Source organism: Trachymyrmex septentrionalis, unplaced genomic scaffold (assembly GCF_001594115.1).
Source record: "Trachymyrmex septentrionalis isolate Tsep2-gDNA-1 unplaced genomic scaffold, Tsep1.0 scaffold126, whole genome shotgun sequence".
Lineage (NCBI taxonomy): Eukaryota > Metazoa > Arthropoda > Insecta > Hymenoptera > Formicidae > Trachymyrmex > Trachymyrmex septentrionalis.
In genome coordinates, this window is record NW_017304395.1 from 1,253,756 (window position 1) to 1,269,177 (window position 15,422).

General features: G+C 32.1%; 1 protein-coding gene across 1 annotated transcript in view; it reads left to right on the forward strand.

The window, feature by feature from the left end:
• LOC108756380 (probable ribonuclease ZC3H12D) overlaps window positions 1-15,422 on the forward strand; it is a 65,076-nt gene that overhangs the window by 48,426 nt on the left and 1,228 nt on the right. Inside the window, exons 5-8 of the mRNA XM_018500135.1 lie at window positions 8,897-9,413; window positions 10,205-10,490; window positions 10,755-11,085; window positions 14,182-14,458. Of these exons, the coding sequence (XP_018355637.1) occupies window positions 8,897-9,413; window positions 10,205-10,490; window positions 10,755-11,085; window positions 14,182-14,458 (1,411 nt within the window). The remainder of the gene's footprint in view (window positions 1-8,896; window positions 9,414-10,204; window positions 10,491-10,754; window positions 11,086-14,181; window positions 14,459-15,422) is intronic.

The window sequence follows — 15,422 nt, forward strand, 5'->3', positions numbered from 1 at the left end:
ATTTTTTATAATTATTTAAACAATTAATTTGAAATTTACTAATTAATAATTTTTATTAAAATATAAGTTTCTTTAGAATATTTTATTCTATTTCCTTTTCTTGACGGATAAAATCAAAAACAAGCTAATTTCTGTGAGTAAATTTCCTTCTTTTAGGTTGAAATGAGACAACAAATAAAATAGCTTATTATACAATACATCGAAACATCCTTATATTCAAAGTTTGCCATAGTTAGTCAATGTTTCAAAAATTTTTTAATTTTGATTTGATTTCCTTTTATGAGTAAGAGAAATTTGAGATATAGAAAGTCTCGAGACAATAGATGTTTTTTTTAACCTTTAGAGGTTCGCAAGGTTTTTCTTAATCCATGAAAATTTTGCTCTATGAAAATCTGTATATATTTAACGTATGTATATGTTCAATATCTGTATATATTTGATTATGCAAAATACGATATTGACCTTGAGATGACACATATCATATTCCGCGGCCTTTTACAGATGAGATTTCTTTTTCGTTGAATCATATATAGTACTCGTATAAATAATGCAATCACTGATTAATTTGGTGTTTATAAATTCGAAATAGTGAACTTAGGAAAGACAGGGAGCAAAGCGGTATATTTAATCTTTGAACTAGTAAAATAAATGCACAAAAAAGTTCTTTTTTTTTTTTAAAGGAAAGCAAGCCTTTAACGGAATCAATAAGATTCAAACTGAATCTTAAGTGCTTAAATAATTCTATGTAAATTTATATATTACCTATGCAATCTTTTAAATTGTTCGCCGAATTAATTTTTTGATCTTGAAACGCAAACTGATTGAACTACAGTAATAATATCACAAATTAAATTGTTTAACAAGAGGTGCCAACGAAATTTACGAGTTATCACCATGTCGCGATCCATTGCTAATGCCGACGTTTCGTGAACTTTGTTGTTGTTTACTTTAGATAAGTGCAATTGGCATCATTTTAAGATCTTAATGTACTGAAAATAAATTTTTTGCGAAAAGTATTATCGATATGTAGGAACATATGCATTGTTTGGACAGGGTGTATAATCAATAATAGACAATTTATTAAAACTATATAATGTGAATACACAACAACAAAAAAAAGGAAGCCTTTAACGATCCGACTGGATCTTAAATTAAACGCACCTTAATGGAATTCGAACCTTGGACTTCTAAATTATGAATCTTCTGCGTTACTTGCTACGCTACTTCTTCTAATTTACATTATTATAAGACGACACTGAGTAAGAGTCGGATAACCTAATCTCGCTTGGATATTGCGTCGCGATCAGTGTAATATTCTGGCTGTGTTCGGTTTGGTTTGCGAATGTTCACATTATTCATTTTACTTCTAACTAAAGAGAAACAAAAGAACATAGCCAAATTATTTTTACGTTACAACTTTTTTTAAACTTAGTTGAATTAAAACGAAAAATTTCCTACTCACAATTTTGAATAAATTAAGTAAGCGGTATTTATGGTTTATTTTTAAATAAAAACTTTTTTTATTCGTTGGATTGAAAACTGCATTTCCTGTTCAGAATTGAGCAGTATTCACAATACACAGAAATAGTTGATATTATTTTTAGATTCACAACTGAATTGAAAAACTATATTTCTTATTCACAATTTTGAATTGAGCAGTATTCAAGATGCACAAAAAATGCTAATATTATTTATAGATTGACAAGACATCGATGTTTGTTTCATGCAATTTCTATAAATGAATAAAAATGCATTGAAAAGCATTTATTTTAACATTCGTGAATTTGTATTTTTGAAAATCTGAATCTATTTCAATCCATTCTCGTTTACTGGGATGGCTGCGTACAGTTTGCACGCTCATGCTATAAGCACTCATGCTTATAAGTATAGTTTTTAGACGTTCAATTTAATTTGCCAATACTCATTGAATAGGTGAAGTTGTTCGCTTTAGCTATTGTAAGCATTAAGCAGTAATTCGGTAATTAGCCGTAATTCCCAACAAACGAGAATGGATTAAAATGGATTGAAATTTTTTTTTATCCGAATGCGTATTTTAAATACTTTTTTTTAGATTTAGATTTTTTAGATTTTTTTAATTGGATTCAATTGGATTGAATTAGATTGAAAAACTGCATTTCCTATTCCAAATTTTGAATTGAATAGTATTCACAATGTACAGAAAAGCTAATATTATTTTTAGATTGAAAGGCATAAAGATATGTTCCATGCAATTCCTATAAATGAATAAAAAAAATGCATAAAATGCATTCAAGATTGAAAAACATTTATTTTAACATTCGTGAATCAATATTTCTAAAAATCTGAATCCATTTTAATTCATTTTAATCCGTTCTCGTTTGCTGGGTCCTTATACACTGAAAATAAAAATTTACGAAATTTTAATAAATATTTATTTAATTGGTATCAGGAATGGAACATTAGCAATGGGACATTTGCTTATAGCGAATTCATTCATGTCTAAACAAATTATAATTGTCACCAAACGATTCTTCGCAACCGTGTACTTTGCTGCTACTGCTAAATAAAAAAAGATGAAAAAGGGAGCGTTCACAATTGGAGGATAAATAAAAAATAATTTCAACATTTATATTTCCTCAAGTCTCAATTTTATTAAATTTTCTGTATGACAATCAAGAATATAATTATTAAAGAAGAATTAAAAGGAACATTTTTAGCTCTTCATCGTATTAAAAAGCCAATACCTCGTTTAAAAAATTATGTAAAAGAGATTGTACCGTCATATAATGACGAACAATTAAAATTACATTTTAGGTAAGTATATATAATAATTTTTTAACAAATATATTTTTTAGTAAATATTTTTTACTCTACGTTGTAAAAAAGAGTTAGATTATAGATGCATATGCTGTACAATTAAGCAAATATTTTGATTTTTTTTTAATTATACTTTAATAATTTTAGGATGCAACGATCTATTTGATTACGTATTAAATTTCAGAAGACTATCATTATTATCGGTATATCTAGTTACTTCAATAAATTATAGGTTGTTATATAACTTTGAATAGAAATATACACACACACATACGCGCGCACACACACACACACACACACTCACACACACGCGCGCGCGCGCGTACACAGAGGGAAAGAAAGAGGAGTTTTACTATTCTATATTTTTATTGTTTATAGATCCATATCTGAAAAATTTAATGTTGCAAAAGTAACTGCATTGTAATAATCTGTAAAGAGAGTTACAAGAGTTTGCAAAGTTTGCATCAATTTGTATCACTTGATGCCAAAAGATAAAAGAGTACAACAAGTTTTTAAAGAATTTGAGACGATCAGTGGATTTTCTAAAGTAATAGGTTCATTTGATGGCACAAATATAAATGTTAAAGCACTCATCAGTATTAAGCTTGAATTTTATGTCAATAGAAAAGGACATCAATACAATTACAGGTAATTTATGCTATTTTAATTAGTATGAATATGTTAACATATAAAATGTAATTATTTGTTATTTATTTTCAATAATAGGCTATCTGTGATCATGAATTGCGTCAACTCATTGTTTTATTGGATACTCCAGTTTTGTCCATGATCAACGAGTATTTCGTTTATCCATATGAACATTTAAAAGATAGACACAAGTTTTCAGACAATTCTCATTTAGTACCCGACTGAACGTATTCCATCCATGATAATGTTATGACATCTTACCGTGACAACAAACACTTAACAGTCAGGCAAAAAATTACAATTTCTGTCATTCCTCGGCACGAATATTGAACGAACATTTGCATTCCTTAAAGAAAGATTTAGAAGTTTGCTTACTATCCTTGATATGGAATATACTGATTGCCTACATGATTTTGTTATAGCATGTTTGTGTCTTACACAATATTTATTTATTAAAGAATGATGACTTAACAATAGCCGAGTTAGATCATATACAAGACAATTATAATTTACAATCATTGATGGAAGGTAGAAATAGACATACAGGTCAAGTAAAACGAGATAATATCTGTGACGAGATAATTTAGTGATACGAAATATGTAAAGAAATATTGATTTATGGTAATTGGAAAAAAGTTAAAAGTAACAAAGATAATTATTATTTTTTCTTTACAGTATCAACCATTTCTTCAAATAATTTTAAAAGTCTTTCTCGAATTTGCATATTTTCCGATACCTCTTTTTAGCAGCTTTGAATTTGAATGTAGCAAACAACTCAATGTTTCTTGACATATTTCACATAACATCCATGCTTTATTTCATGTGATTCTATGTTAAAATCTTTTATAGAATACTCTATATATCATCTCTCCTTACAGAATATATGTTTGTGCTTATGTTAAATTAATTCTGTTCTTTGTACTGTGACTGTAGACGCGACCGACGATACTTCGTCGCGTGCACTATTATGGTATAATTTTCACAAGAATAAGATTCTTTACGAAATGACTCGAGAATCCTACAGGATTTTCCCAAGATCTGAGAGCTTTCCTCACAAAATAAGTTGGACGCCAGACACGAGAGAGCCTGCCACTCTTTTGTTAATTTCTGATTATTTTAATAATTACGCACAATTACAATTCGCGACGGTAACAGAGTCGATACTGGCAGAGAAAATGTCAGGAAGCGAGAGAGAGATGGCTATAAGAATGACACACACAGATAATAGTTAATAATAAATCAATTAACAAGTGTATTCACTAAATCAGTATACAATTAATGCCCGGAGTTTTGCTCTTTAGGCCTAGATCTTATTGGGTCGACATTCGCGATAGACAGTGATAATTTCTATAATGTATTACGCTGATTCGGGACAAGATTCGTACTAAATCTCTTTACTCTCCGAGCGAAGGGATAATCACTTAATGAAGTCATGGGACAGGATCCTCGAAATTATGGAATCTTTACGAAATCTTTATGTAATTGTTTTGCAATCAGCTGTAATCATGAAATCAGATGAAATCATGTGTAATCATCAGAAATTATAATAAAATGATATATAATCAGCAGAAATCAGTGCTACTTTCTGTGTAATTCTGTTTTAATCACTGGAAATCATCACATAAAATCTATGATGAAATCATGTGTGATTACCATAAAGTCTGATGAAAGTATAAATAATTATTCTAAGGAATAGCAGAACGTAAATAATATATGCAGCGATGTTTTATACACACAGACGCAATATATATTCGGTTGCGCTTTTTTGTATATACATATAGAACTCTATAGTCCGAACGTGGCATAGCAGGCAGCGCACGAGACTGCTATGCCAGAGATCCTGGATTCGATTCCAGGCAGAACCGAAAAACATTTTCGAACGCTCGTAGCTCCTCTTGGAAGGCGATGGCAAACCACCAAGAATATCCTTGCCAAAAGTAAATATTTCTCTAATAAATCATCATTCAGAATCGTGTACAACCAGCGTGCGCATCACAGGCATATGAGAGAAGTCACAACGCTCGGCCACGAGCAATAGGACTGAGGTGGAGGGTAGAATTCTAGAAATGCATTCTGAATTTGCATCACACGCATGGAATAGTCCTAAAACGCAATAGATGTAGTAAGCTTTGAGTCATAAGATATTAGCAAATCACAGTCGAGTATAAAGAGAATAATCAACCATGATTGGTTGATTTCTTATAGTTTAAAGAATAGTTATTATACCTAGAGATGTGTTTACTTTTTACGCTCACGCGCTGTAAGCTTCATTCTATCCTTTTTCTGTAAGTAGCAAGTAATAAAGGATAAAATGATTTCTTTGCGGCGCCACGAATTACACAAGTCCTCGCGGGCCGGGAATCCTTACGCCTCAGGACGTGTAATACGATCATAAGATAGAGATCTCTTGCTCTTAGCGGCCTCTTGGCTATTCGGGCCGTCTCAGGAAATTTAGACTAGACAACTCCGCCACCGGCTCCAGTAGGTTTGTCTCTACTTCTGACGGACAGCGGTCTACTTTTGACTGACATCCTCGGTTGTCCTGAAGCTCCTTCTCTCCCTCTGTTCCTGTAATTGGTGTGCGATACAACAAGGCTTTGAACGATAACATAATATACGGAAATCATACGATTTCTGCGTGTCCGGGTTCCCGGGTAAGGTGGCTCTCAGTAGACTATCACGTTTCGTCCATCTCTGTTCAGTAGTCTCCCTTCTTCCGTTACTGAGTAAGACGACAAGATTGTAGAATAACATTTTAGTGACCGAGCACCCGAGGTCCGTTAATGACAACAAATCTAAACGCGACTATTAACAAAAAAAATTAATTCGCAACAAAAGGAACAAAAAGAAACACAAACAACCGAATGATTAGTGTACGCTCGCCCTCCGAAATGGGAAAACGTAAGATCCCCGCGGAAATACCGCCAACAGTGACTGACAAAAATTGTCACGTCACAGTACGTATATATTGCACATAAAGTAACTACTTGTTAATTCACAATATCATTGCACAAAATTACATGACTGATCAAAATAGTAAGTATATGTATCAGTAATTCTCAATGAATGAGAAACAATTACTGCTAATAATTAAGCTACGTATCTTAGCGAAAATCGCAAGAAGACACTCAATTTTTTTTATTTCTCTATTAAACACAAACGAGCTCAATTATATATTGTTTCGCATTTTCGTGGCGTCGCCGGTATAGGTCATTCCTTCAACAGTTAGAGACTCATTATCTCGGATAAATAAGCAAAAATAAAAAATATTCGTTTTGCCCAGGGCGTTCGCTTTACTCAGGACGTTCCCTTTGCCCGGACTTTCCCTATATTATGAGAGCGTTGAAATATACATATTGGGTCGTCCGGAAAGTCCGTGCGGAAAATACGCACGGACTTTCCGGACGACTCAATACAATCCGACACATTAAACATATTTCCCATTAAACATATTTCTCTAATCATCAAAAAATCTGCGTATAATAACTTAGTTGAGATCAACCGTCGCTCATGTTCGTTTTCTCAATAAGCGCTAATTAGCGTTCACGCTTTCGCTGCCCTATCTCGATAAAAGCATTTGTGAGCAGGAATTGCACTGATTGTGAATTGCACGTCATGAACGCATCTCTGAGCGCTTACACCGCTAAAGCGAACGACCTAAAAAATGCTTATAAGCGCTTAAAGCATGTAAGCGTGCATACCGGACGCAGCCAGTGTCTAAATTTTTCATCCGCTATGGTTTATTTGATTGCACAATAGAATGAAAATTATTAAAGCAAATAAAGTATTAGATCGGCGCTTTCCAAAATTCACAAGCAATCACTACTATAATATGTACCCAGCAAACGAGAATAGATTGAAATGCAAAAAAACAAAAGCATAGCAAAAAAGAACTAATATGGCAAGTATTTTCAGATAAGTGTTACTTATATAAAGACTCGTTGTGAGTGTTTCCTATTGAAATAATTTATCAAGCGATCAAATTAAATAATGATAATATTAATTATCAAAGCTGATGGCGCTCCACGACGATTCACGCGACATACAGCACGAAAGAACGTCTACTATGAACATGGAAATATATCTCACATAAACAGTAGGATAGAGGACTCGCTACCAAAAAAATTAAAGACGTGGGAGACCATTTGCAGTTTTTTTCGCGAATTATTCTCACATAAACATATGTAGTTTAATACCTAGTGTATGCGTAGCCGAATCTCATGTAACACCCGGCTAATCGTATGCCACCTCAAATTTTTCATCTTTTAAGCTGTACTACCTATCTGATCGTTTTGAAAATTAAATATATATGTTATACTAGATAAGTCAAAGATCATTTTAATACAAAATAGTAGTAGTGTCTCAAGTATATCTTATTAAAAAAAATATTAAAAACTTTTGAAATTTTTTCAACCGATTTTTTTCGAAAAAAAATTTTCATAATTTTTTTTAAACATCGCACCATTGAATTCTATAACATATTTTTTCGTCGAAATTGGTTCATCCATTAAAAAGAAAATTCGTTTTGATTTTCAATTTTACCCCCATAACTCCCATAAAAAATTTTTTTCAGATATAATATTTTGCAAAATTCATTCTTGCATCGCTGCTAACTTATAAAAATCTCGACCAGATAAATACAGGGGCAGCCGGCAGCATACATATACTTATCCTACTATGCCCTTTCTCAAAATGATCAGTTTGAATAATAAATGCCCATTATAATAGAGAGTGTCTCCGATACAATCAAATCTATATGATTTTGGGAAAATTTTAAAAGTTAAGCTCAGACACACAATATTATGATTTCCTTACTTATATGTCCCTACAAAAAGGTCAATGACAAGTAAAAAAATGGTTTTATTTCCGTGTTAATATTAACAAAATTCATTCGTTTAGACACAACAAGTAAGAGTTTAATGCCTTTACATCGAAGCTGGATCTTAGATGCTTTTAAATACTTTCTATGTGAAATTATATACAAAATATGTAGTTATTTGAACCGCGCTCCGAAATGATTTTTCGAATTTATAAACGCAATCAAACTACTACTATAGTGATAATATATCACAAATTAAATTGATAAGAAATTTAATAATTTGGTGCTCATCCTAGAAAGATAATGTAAACTGAAAAATTGTAAATAAATTTATTGCGAAAAATATTATCTCGGTCGGGACTCGAATCCAGATCTCTTGTATTCCATACAAGCGTTCTAAGCCTTTAAACTATCGAGGTTATCAATTTAATTTGCAATGTTACTATAGTTTGATTGCGTTTAGAAGTTCGAAAAATCATTTCGGTGCGCAGTTTGAATAATTACATATATAGTATATAATTTCATATAGAAATTATTTAAAAGCATCTAACCTTTGACTGTAATAGGCATTAAACTCTTTAGGTATTCACATATACGGTCTTAATAAATCGTTTATTATTGTCATTCATTTAGGTTACACCGCTCGCGTAGAGTTCGCACTTAAGTTGGGCTACACCGAAAAATTGGTGCAAGCGGCGCTACAGAAATTGGGCCCGGATCCGGGTCAGAACGAGCTGTTGGCCGAGCTGATCAAACTCGGAGCCACTTGCTCCCCAAAGTTTACCGACGGTCCCGAGGAAATAGATGATCTACCGGATGCCGAGGTAGACATCGATGAAGGCGGAGGGTCGATTTTGACTTCAATGACGGCGACGAATGCTACGACGGTGAACGCGATCTCATCAATGGACCTGAGGCCTGTTGTCATCGACGGCAGTAACGTCGCTATGAGTCATGGCAATAAGGAAGTATTCTCTTGTCGTGGTATCAAGATTTGTGTTGATTGGTTCCGCGCCAGGGGGCATAAGGAGATCACTGTCTTTGTACCCAAGTGGCGGAAAGAAGCTTCGAGACCTGACAATCCGGTCACTGACCAAGAGATCCTGGGTGAGCTCGAGAAGGATCGTCTGCTTGTGTTTACTCCTTCCAGGTTGGTGCGACGTACGCAATTTGTCTGAGATTATACAAACTTAAATAATTCGTCTGACCTCACACAAAAATATTTTTCTTACTTTCTTCAATTACGTTCTAAAATTATGTTTTTAGAATATAATGGATCTCTGAGTAAAACAATTACATATTCAGTTCGAGTACGTTCGAGTACGATTAACTAATTAACATGAAAATCTAAATTATGTATTTGTCTAATTGTAAGTATATAATTTACATAATCAATCAAATAAGAATACGTTTAAACTGTGGACAACGAGCTGCGAGTTTCAACAATGTGTATGAAAAACGGGAATTTAAAACTGAGATCATTAAAAACAGAGCGAATATGCCCCTCATTTTAATATCTGAATTTATTTTGCCAACCGATTAATATTATTCTGAACTAGAATAATTGAGTCAAGGATTTCCCTAAAAATTTTTCTTTTCCTTTTTCTTTTTCACTCTTCTCGATATTCCATTTCTAGAAACAAAATTGATACATTCGGAGAGATGTTTTCGGGATTTCCAGATAAATAAAGTTCATTATTATGATTTTTTCGGATCCATCCGAATGTATGTATAAATAAACAAGTACATTAACTTGAATTATTTTATAAGACTGATCCATTTCTTGTAATACGATTTTATATCGCATTTTGATTATTTATAATTTAATTATTTATATAGTATTATAATATTATTATGTATAATTCAAGATACACATTGGTATATACATGACGCAAATTATTCCTTATTTTTTTAATTGGAATATTCAATGTCTGCATGCAGATTGGTAGGTGGAAAGCGTATGGTGTGTTACGACGATCGGTATATCCTGAAATTGGCCGCGGAGATCGATGGCATTGTCGTGAGCAACGACAACTACCGAGATTTGGCACAAGAGAATCCCGAGTTTAGAAGGGTCGTAGAGGAGAGAATTCTGATGTATAGCTTTGTAAACGATCGATTCATGCCACCAGACGATCCACTCGGCAGAAGCGGACCTACATTGGAAAATTTTCTCAGAATCGTTCCTAAAAAAATCGATCCCGCTCCTCCATGCCCTTATGCCAAGGTAATGTTTCTCTTTTTTTTCTTCTTTTTATTTATTTCTAATATAATATTACGCTTTAAAAGTTTTTTATTAAACTTCAAAAATTAAAAGAATTTTTTGCTAAAGTTAAAAGATTAAAGTTCATAATATTAAAATTCAGATTCTAGATTGAAACATTTGGCAAAAATTTTTTGTCAAATTGAATAAAATTACAAACGAGATATATGCTCTTAGCAAATTAAATTAAATTAAATTAAATTAAGTGGCTATTTCTTAAATTACCAGAAATGTACATACGGCAATAAGTGCAAATTCCGACATCCCGAAAGAGGATCACATCCACATAAATCTGTAACAGAACGATTGGTGGAGCATGCTCAGCGTCACTTACAGGCCCGTGGGCCCAGCCTGAGCCTACCGTTGTCATCCACAAACGCATCCATATCTCCACAACATCCGCCGCTCTGCAAAACTAAATCAGCCATGCCATCGAATGTCGTTCAATTCTTGTCGTCTGTTCCGAAGAGTAGATCAGTGGAAAATGTCACATCTGATTTGTCTACAACTAGTCCCGTTATGTACAGTCAGCAGATGCCTCCTACACAAAATTCTCAAGGTGATAATTATGACACGATTGATATGATAAATTCTGGACACATTATGTATGAATTATTTAATAAAATCCTGATGACAATTTTTTCCTGAATTATAATAAATAATGATGAAACATTACTGAATATTGAAACCTGTATTAATAGATCCATTTTCAGTATTATTTCATTAAACTTTTATTATGACAGTTCATTAATATGTTATTAACCCTTAGTACACACCTTAGTTTCTATACACGTTGGGTTATTCGTGTTCTGGTTTAATTTTTATCACTTTCACAAGTATTGTACTTTCACAGTATACAAATTATTAAACAATTTTTACATATATTCTGACATCTTTAGAAAGCATTTGTAAAGTTGTATGTTTATAACAAATTGTATATAAATTGTTATACAATAACTGAATATAGTTAACAAAATGAGAAAAACGTACTTTTTTCGTATAAAAATGTAAAATTCTGAAACAAAAATATTTAAAGGAAAAATATGTTTCAATATCTTAAGTTGACATTCCAAACTACATAAAAAATAGTTCAAGTATCGGCTATCCAAAAAATTTAGTTATTTAATAACCTAAAAATGTTTTTTTAAATATGCATGAATGGCTATAAATTGAAGATATATTGCATTTACATTTGAAACAATTTATTATTGCTATTGTGTTAAAAAAACTTATAATTTATTAATAACATATTCTTTATAACATTACAGACAGCATAATACATAATATTACAGACAACATTTAACACATGGGTGCAAAAAATTATCGTTTATTAAGGTCCAATATGTTATTCTAGGGTTAAATTCTTTTTCTAATAATTCGCGAAATATTCCTGTAACGAAATATTCCTGAACGTGCAGCAATATTATTGCAATAACGCTACAATATTGCTGTAACATGCAATATTGCTGCAATGTTGCAGCATTGTTGTTGCAATTTTTGAGGTTAGTTAAAAATAAAAAAAAGTTTTTTTTTTGGTTACAAAAATATACACTCTATACTATAATGGATCATTTGTCACCCAGAGATGAACTTCGAAATTATTCTAGTTGAAGGATACGCACGAATTGAGGCCAACACAACGCAAAAAATTTATTCTAGATAAATTGAGGCCTTTTTTTAGAAAAAAATATCGGTATTTGACCAGATACTCTTAATATTTCAAAGAAAAGAAATGCGAGAAACGATTCCATATAGCGATATTCCTAGAAAAATGAATTCAACGCTTTTCGTTACAATACAAACCGATTTTCTTATTTTTCAGCAAAAGTTAAGAACTTCAATATTTTTTGCGATAAATATGCAGTATAAGGGACCACCCTCCAATAACTTTGACCTTGACAATATGTTGTCAAAGTCACAATCCTGAGTGACCTTTAAAAAATTTTAGCCGGCGCTCGTCCTTCATTAAAAAGTTATTAACAAAAAAAGTTCTGTCACATAAAACAAAAATTCTGCCAAGGGACGCACGATTTTTCACGTGAAGCGAGTTTCACCCACAGACTTATATGTGTAAATAGACTGCTGACACAATGTGATAGATGAATCTGATTTCGAGTTGTCCTTGTTTTAGTTTCCACATGCGTCCTGTCAGTGAGTATCGTGTGAAATTATCTATGTAATTTATGCATGTGTGAGTGAGAGAACTCAAATATGGCGCTGTGTTCGAACATGGAAGTTGACAGTCTGTTTATATAAATCTGATTTTATCCCACCTATCCCTCTGCCAAGGGGCGCACAACTTTCCAGGTGAAGTGAATTTCACCCCACCTCCTCCATGTCAAAGGGCACATAACTTTCCACGTGAAGCGAGTTTCACTTCACCTCCCCCCTGCCAAGGGGCGTATAACTTTCTAGGCGAAGCGAGTTCCACCCCATCTCCCTCCTGCCGAGAGACACACGACATATTGTAGTGTTGGTTTTTGCTTCGCATGGAAAGTCATAAAATATATTTTAAAGCAGAAAATTTTTGTTTCATATAGTAGAAAAGAGACAACAAACTTTTCAAACTTTTTTGTTAATAACTTTTTAATGAACAGGCACCTAAAATCTGTTGGAAGTCACTCAAGGTCATGTCCTTGACAACATATATGTCAAGGGCAAGATTGGAGGGTAATTTTTTACACTGCATATTTACTGGAATAATGTATATTTCATTTTAATGACGTTACCTTTCAGATATTTTCATTAATTTTTTTTCCCTGCTCAAAATTTTCAATTGAAAATTACTTAAACCTATTAAAAACCGATAGAAATTTAATAGGAATGAATAATATAATATTTATCGGAATCAAAATTACAGCTTATTAAGAATGATTCGGAAATAATAAAATTTTAGTAGGATTTCCACTTAATGCACCTTCAGTAAGAACGTATAGGCATGTTATCGATTTAAAAACTGAAAAATAAATCTGATTTTATTGGATAATAGGAAGTAATCGGTAAACGCCTTCAGTCGGCGATTCGGACTGATTGTGAGTGGGAAATCTACATTAATGATCCGAATCAAATCCAATCGGATATCATACGATTGAATGCCAACATGTTTTTATTAGAAATCTCGTAGATTTTTATTCCAATAAGAATCAATCGATGAATATATATAACTAATTTGCATACGTTGAATTAGAATAATAGCGTTCCGAGTCAATGGAATGTTCTATTTAGCAAAAGAAGAGCTTAACTGTGCAAGAATTGCTGCTAAAAAGAACAGACTGTTGACTCGATGTCGGATTGAGTCAATAAATCGTATACGCTATAAGTGAATTAATATTTTCGAAATGAATAAATTTCAATATGTTTTTGCGCGATTACAATTTAACGAAGTAAAAAGATGTTCTTATATATATATATAATATAATTTTAAAATACATAATTCTTATATTTTACTTCTATTTCTTTATTATTTATAACTGATCTTTCCTTCAATTTCATTTCAACAATTTCATAATCAATTTTAGTTATTTCAGCGATTTATTTTCACCAAGGAATATAAATACATATTATTTACACATTATATTTTTTTTAGTACATTAAATAACTCTTTTTTCTTTTAATCATTAAATAATCAAATAATTTAATAATCTGTTTTGCTAAGGTTACCCTTCCTCAGCGAACTGGCTCACATCAAGAGTGAGTAATCCCGAACCAGAACCGGTGAAACTGCATCGCAAGCTACAGCGGCAATTAACTCTGAATCCAGCGTGTGATCCGCGGCTTTATCAACTCAGACGATATCATCAACAGCAGCAAATCGGACAGTCATCGCAACAACAGCAATCAGTTATCAACTCATCACGTTCTAATATGCAACACCGACCGTTGACGAGACTCGCTAGTAATGACTCGTCGTATCCGGGTACTGCCAATATGAAGTGAGTCTGATTTACTTAAACATATTCATTAATTTAAAGATGTTTTATACATATCTTCAAAATGATAATAAAATTATGAAAAAATTAAAGATTATTTTAAATCACATTTAAAAATAATACGACAAATTTGATGACGGTTTACTATCTGGATCATAAGTTATTTTAATAAATAGTAGTATTTTTTAAATCTGTGCTCTAATAAAAATATATGAAAATGTATTATAAAATAACCTCTACATTACGAAATATTGCAGTAATATTTCAATAGTGCGCAATATTACAAAAATGACAGCAATATTGCTGCAATACTGAAATTATAGTATTTTATTGGAAATATTGCAACAATATTGCAAAATACTGTAATTTTAATATTTTTGTAGAAAATATTGCAATATATTGTTGCAATATTACAATTCAATAAATATAAGTACGCGGTCCCACCATTAGAAGGACACGCTTCTCGTAAGAAGAAAACGTTCAGAGGTTCTATAATATAAGAAAGAGTACGCAAATCGAGTTAGCGAATCTTCTGGAGATTCTCAACCTTTTTTAAGGCATGTTCGGATTCCCATCCGGGTATTGTTCGGATGTCATGTCATCCTTGTTTCGGTAAATAACAAGAATGGAATGATACCTGGATGGCACTCGGGTGGAACTCGGAATTAATGTTATTGCTCCCGGGTGGGACTCGGAATTAATGTAATTGCACTCGGGTGGGAATCTATTAGCAATTAATAGAACTAGAATAATTATTAAAATATTATGTACATAATGTTATAGCAATATTTTATTTTTGCGGACATAGGAATATTGCTACAATATCGCATCAATGTTTTATGAAATGTTACGATTTTTCAAAATAATATTGTTACAATATTGCTGCAATATGTTGCTGTAGTAAAAATAAAAAAATCTCTTTTTTAATATAAGTACATTATGTATTCAAGATCATTTACGTAGAGTT